General features: G+C 36.6%; 1 protein-coding gene across 1 annotated transcript in view; it reads right to left on the reverse strand.

Moving 5' to 3' along the window:
• spire2 (spire-type actin nucleation factor 2) overlaps nt 1-6,361 on the reverse strand; it is a 30,565-nt gene that overhangs the window by 17,790 nt on the left and 6,414 nt on the right. Inside the window, 3 exon segments of the mRNA XM_051952177.1 lie at nt 1,975-2,135; nt 4,117-4,234; nt 5,417-5,562. Of these exon segments, the coding sequence (XP_051808137.1) occupies nt 1,975-2,135; nt 4,117-4,234; nt 5,417-5,562 (425 nt within the window).

Below are 6,361 nucleotides of genomic sequence, written 5' to 3' on the forward strand. Positions count from 1 at the left end.
GCACACAGAAAAAGAATTATTAAATATTTATTTATAAAGGAGCTAAGAATTTTGTCTTCAACTGTATGAGGAAAAGAAGAATCTCTCACATTTTAGAGTGAATTTGTCTCTTTAAAATTGTAAAACAGAGCCGTGGCCTTGGAGGAAACCTGCACTCACCTTCCTGGTTAGCTCCATTTTAACTGCTGTCCACGTAACTCTGCAGACTGAAAAAGCTCTGATTTCATGCATAAATGCAGCAGATGTCAGAGTGTGATAGATTTTATGAGTTTATAGAGATGCAATGAAGAGAAATCAGTGATATAACTCCAACGGTTCAGCTTGATAACCCTGAAAGTCTCTGTAATAACGTACGTCGACTTAATTAAACCTCCTTATGAGACAGAATCCCCTGAAAATAATCTGGATTTTTAGCCTAAATCAGCGTGTTGCTCCTATTTTGGGACTTTTAGTTGTTTTCTAAGCTTCTCAGACTGATTCTAAAGACCACAGACTGTTCATAAAATAACTTTTTTTTAAACCCCCGTGACCCTAGTGAGGATAAAGTGGTGTATAGAGAATGGATGGATGGGTGGATGGATGTTTTTTAAACCTGCATTCTTTCAAACAGCCACCAGGGGGCAACTCTTCTGGTCGTCTGATTCTACAGAAGTCTATGAGAAAAATGAGCTGAATTCTCACTGGATTTATTACCTCAGTACATATTTTTCAAATGCATTAATGCCGCAGGAAGTATTACAATATTTTACTAATTTATTCTTTTCAGAATCTGAATTTATTACTTTGCTTTTGCACGACATCGGTCACGTAATTTTCAGTAAATAATATGACGTTAAACCTCAAATGTTACTGATTATTAGCAGAGATAAAAAGGAAAACATGCTCCAGATCCTTATTTTATGCTCTTTATTAAAGTACTACCATAAAAATAATAGCAAAACGTGAAGGTGGGGGGAAACTCTTTCAAAATAAAAGCCAAAACTGAAAAAAACCTGCAAAAACTACACTTAGTTTAGTAAATAAAGTTAAAGTTGGACGGGTAGCTACATTCACATCCAAACAGGATTCATGTTTTTGGTGAAAAGGGTTTAAATTTTAAATCAAACTGTTCTGATCAGTGACTTTACTACAATCGGAGGCTCTTATTTTGTTATTTTAACGTGGGAATATCGTCCTTCCTGTGGGAAAATAGAGGATTCTCCAGATAGATGGAAACTTGACACCATTCTGGGAAGGATTAAAGCTGTCAGGAGAGTTTGTTGTGACTCATTTGTCTGGATTTTTCCAATTTGACGCAGATTTAGCAATTTAGCTAACGTATCTAGACAGCCGTCACTGGATTAATACTGAAGAAAACCTAAAAATGTGAAGATTCTCAGGCAAAAGAGCAGAATTATTCACATTTTTTTGCTTTTATGGGCTAAATCCTGATATATTTTAGTGTAAATTCTGACTTCATTCACTTTCCTGGTCAGCTGAAAGAGACCAACACATAAAATCTCCTCCTCCAAGACGATGTTTGCACAACTTAAAGCATAATCTGCTTTAAATTGCTTGGCGGCAGCTGGGATTTACAGTATGTATTTACTGTCTGCCGGTGACCACGGAGGAGGAGACGAACTCCTCAGAGAGTTTTAATGAAACATTTTCTAGCAGAAAGACGACACCCAGGGCTCCTGTTCTAACCCAGATATTGCAGACTTGCAGCAGATATTAGTGCAAATGTGGAACAGAAAACTCTTTATTCTCTGTTTGCGTGAAGCAGAAGTTTTTTCTGACCTGCAGCTCGCTTCCCTCTGAGATTCTTCAAAACGCTGAAGCTTTAAAAAGGAAGTTTTGATGCAACAAAATAAAAGAAGGTGGAAAAAAAATCGGAGAATCTCCCCAGTTGTTGAGTCTTAGTGGGGAATCCTTGTTTGTGTGTCTGCTCAGAGGATTTTAACCCACTTATTCTGCAGGAAAAACATCTCCTACCTCCGATATGTTCATCTCCTCCATCTCGGCCAGCGTCGGGGCCTTGAGCAGGATTCGAGGTCGAGCCGGCGGCCGAGGATCCGACACCGACAGGTCGATGCAGGACGTGGATTTGACATTGCAGGGACACGTCTGAGCGAGGCAGGGCAGCGAGCCGAACGCTGAGAGATGGACACAGAGACCATTAATTTATTAATACGATCAGCTTCAGATGCAAAGACAATCACTGTGAACCGACAGGAGCTTTTAAACTGCATTTAATCTCATTTTTTAGTTGTGCGTGGAGAAAAATGTTCAAGATATTATTTGCTGAGTGTTTGTGTTTACAACTTGTACAACACAAATAAACTACATGATGCGCAGGGGTGCAGGAAAAGTCACAAAACAATCCAAAAAAGAGACGACAATGAACACAAACTGACACAATTGCAATCAAAACAGATAAAACTGACTGGTAGAAACATAAAAGCACTACTAGATGCAAACTGGCTGCAAAAAGACACAAAAATCAATCAAAAAGACACGCAAAGTTAAGCCAAATAAATGGCTGCAAAGAGACACAAAATGACTAGAACGAAATTAAAACTGACTGAAAGAGACTCAAAACAATGAAAAACAGAAGCAAAATGAAAACAGAAATGAAAGCAGCTGTTAAGAACACAACAGTACAACTAGATGCTAAAGATGGCGGCTCAGAGACACAAACAATCAAAAAGACAGGCAAAAGTAACACAAATAAATGCAAAATTAACACAAATCAATGCAAAATGACCAGAAAGAAATTAAAATTGAGTGAAGTAGAAGCAAAATAACACAAACAGATGCTGAGTCAATAAAAACCAGGACAGAGCCATACGCAAAAGGACTAGTCGATGGAAAAGGGCTGCAAAGAGACACAAAAACAACAACAAAGACAATGAAAACCAATCAAAGAAGAGATGAAAATGAACCCAAATCAGTGCAAAATGAGCACAGGGACAAAAAAAATGACCAGACAGGGAATAAAACCGACTAAAACAGAAGCAAAATAAACACAAACAGAGGTAAACAACAACAAACAGTTTGCGTTTGCTGAGCCTCTGCAGTGAATCTGATCATCAGCTGCATCCTTCGACCTTCATCTTTAAATAACGGCTCGATATTTCTGAAAGCAGAAACCGTCTGAACGACTCCTGCGGCTCTCAACTTTCCTCTCAGAACCAGTTTCAGCTCTAAAGTCGGATTTAATTTAACTTTAACTCCAGCAGCAAACACTAAAAGGCTGCTAAAGAAGCTAAAATGGATAATTAGGGACTTATTAGGGCTTTAAATAGACATTAATTTATAATAATGATCTAAATCTGAGGCTGGAGAAGCAGCAGAGCGGAACAAACTAAAACTAACTTCCTGTATTGATTTTAAATTGATCTTTAATTTATTCTGAAGCTCAGATTCTTCTTCTTCTGGTTCTAAACTTCTGGTTGAAAACTTTAAAGTGCTGAAATTTAATTTAAAATTTAATGTTTTAACCTCATTTCTGATTAGATTGTTTTTAGCCTTTATTATATTTTCATTTATTAATGATGTATTGTTTTCTATTTTTCATTAGTTCATTATTTTATTGTGGTTGTGATTTTATATGAATTTATTTACTTAATTTAGCTTTATGTAATTTATTTATTTTAATACCAGTTTTATGTTCATAGTCTTTGATCTATTTTATTTAATTTATTTATCCTTGTTTATTTGTTTAGTTTTATTTAGTTATTTTTATCACTGTCTTTTAAGTTTTATTTTTTTATTCTAGTTGTATGCACATTGAATTTAGCTATATTTATTGTTTCTTCATTTTATTAAGTTTTATTTGCATTTGAATTTTAACAATTTTTTCTACTTTTTTGGACATCATCTTTTGTCAATTTTATAACATTTTATTTGTTCTCTTATAAGTTTTACTTGAACTTGGTTTTTAATTTTTCTTTTTTTCTGCAGGCTCCATAGGAGGAAAAATTCTGTTTTAAAACTGTAACCAAGAACAGATATCAGACATGAGCATTTCTTACAAATTAGAATTATAAAGTTTGTGGTATTTTAGATTTAATAAACCGTATATTTGACCTTTACTTTAGCTCTGGTTGTAATTAACGTGGTTTCTGTTCTTACGTCTGGCGCTCGGCGGCTCCACCGGTCGGAGTTTCCTCTCCTGCTTGATCTCGGCTAGAACTCGTTCATGGAGCGACTGATGCTGAGGAGGAGGAGGAGGAAGGCTTCGCTCTGAAACCTGGAAGAGAAATATCCAGAAAATATTCAGAAAACATTCAGAAAATGACCAGAAAACATCCAGAAAACAGCCTGGGAACATCCAGAAATCAACCAGAAAACAACCAGAAGACATCCTGAAAACAACGAGAAAACATCCAGAGAACATCCAGAGAACATCTAGAAAACATCCAGAAAACATCCAGAAAACATGCAGAACACATCCAGAAAGCAATCAGAACACATCCAGAAAACGACCAAAAAAACCCCACAAACAACCAGAAAACATCCAGACAACATCCAGAAAACGACCAGAAAACATCAAGAAAACAACCAGAGAACATACAGAAATCAACCAGAAAACATCCAGAGAACATCCAGAAAACATCCAGAGAACATCCAGAAAACATGCAGAAAACATCCAGAAAGCAATCAGACAACATCCAGAAAATAATCAGAAAACATCCAGAAAACAATCAGACAACATGCAGAAAACAACCAGAAAACAATCAGACAACATGCAGAAAACAACCAGAAAACAACCAGAGAACATCCAGAAAACATGCAGAAAACATCCAGAAAGCAATCAGACAACATCCAGAAAATAATCAGAAAACAACCAGAAAACAATCAGACAACATGCAGAAAACAACCAGAAAACAACCAGAGAACATCGAGAAAACATCCAGAAAACATGCAGAACACATCCAGAAAGCAATCAGAAAACATCCAGAAAGCAATCAGAAAACATCCAGAAAACAATCAGACAACATGCAGAAAACACCAGAAAACATCCAGAAAACATCCAGAAAATCCCATCAAAAAAATGTGTATTTACAGTCAAACATAGCAAAATAATGAATGACCATTTCTACCATTTAGAAAGAAACAACAACAAAAAGAACAACTTACTATTTGTAAAAATACAGATTAATTTACGGTAATTTTACTAGTTTAAAAATGTCATTTATTGTCATCTACCTGCCGCCTTTTCACAGCACTAAGCTGTCTTTTTTATTCTCTCCAGAACAGTGAATGGAAACAACCTTAATTTGTGTTTTAATTTTTAATCAGAGACTCTCAGGAAAATGTGTGGATGAGATCTGATCAATAAAAGAGCTTAAAAACAGCATCTTTACCACCAAGAGATGTGCTAAACTCCACATTAAAGCCCAGTGATGTTGACTATTTAACAGACACTGACCGGTTTGAGGGGAGGCCTGGATCTGATGAAGTCCAGGATCAGTTCATGAGCGTTTCTCTTCACTCTGGTGGGAATATCTCCGTCAACCTGAAAACAAGAAAACATCAGCACACCTATTCTAGAATACTGGAATATACACACGTGGACAAAATTGTTGGTACCCCTCAGTTAAAGAAGGAAAAACCCACAATTCTCACTGACATCACTTGAAACTCACAAAAGTAACAATAAATAAAAATGTATTGAAAATTAAATAATCAAAAACAGCCATTACTTTGGAATTGTTGATTAACATAATTATTTAAAAAAACAAACTAATGAAACAGGCCTGGACAAAAATGATGGTACCTCTATAAAAGATTGAAAACTATTTGACCAGAGTGACATGATTAACTCAGGTGTGTCATTTAATTGACATCACAGGTGTTTCCAAACTCATAATCAGTCAGTCTGCCTATTTAAAGGGAGACAAGTAGTCACCCTGCTGTTTGGTGAAAAGGTGTGTACCACACTGAACATGGACAACAGAAAGCGAAGGAGAGAATTGTCCCAGGACATCGGAAAAAAAATGATAGACAAACATCTTAAAGGTAAAGGCTATAAGACCATCTCTAAACAGCTTGAAGTTCCTGTGACAACAGTGGCTCATATTATTCAGAAGTTCAAGACCCACGGGACAGTAGCCAACCTCCCTGGACGTGGCCGCAAGAGGAAAATTGATGACAAATTGAAGAGACGGATCGTTGGAATTGTATCCAAAGAGCCCAGAGCAACCTCCAAAGAAATTAAAGGTGAACTCCAAGGCCAAGGTACATCAGTGTCAGATCGCACCATTCGTCGTTGTTTGAGCCAAAGTGGACTTCATGGGAGACGACCGAGGAGGACACCACTGCTGAAAAAAACTCATAAAAAAGCCAGACTGGAATTTGCAAAAATGCATGTTGA

The sequence above is a fragment of the Acanthochromis polyacanthus genome, chromosome 8 (genome assembly GCF_021347895.1).
Source record: "Acanthochromis polyacanthus isolate Apoly-LR-REF ecotype Palm Island chromosome 8, KAUST_Apoly_ChrSc, whole genome shotgun sequence".
In the NCBI taxonomy this organism is placed as follows: domain Eukaryota; kingdom Metazoa; phylum Chordata; class Actinopteri; family Pomacentridae; genus Acanthochromis; species Acanthochromis polyacanthus.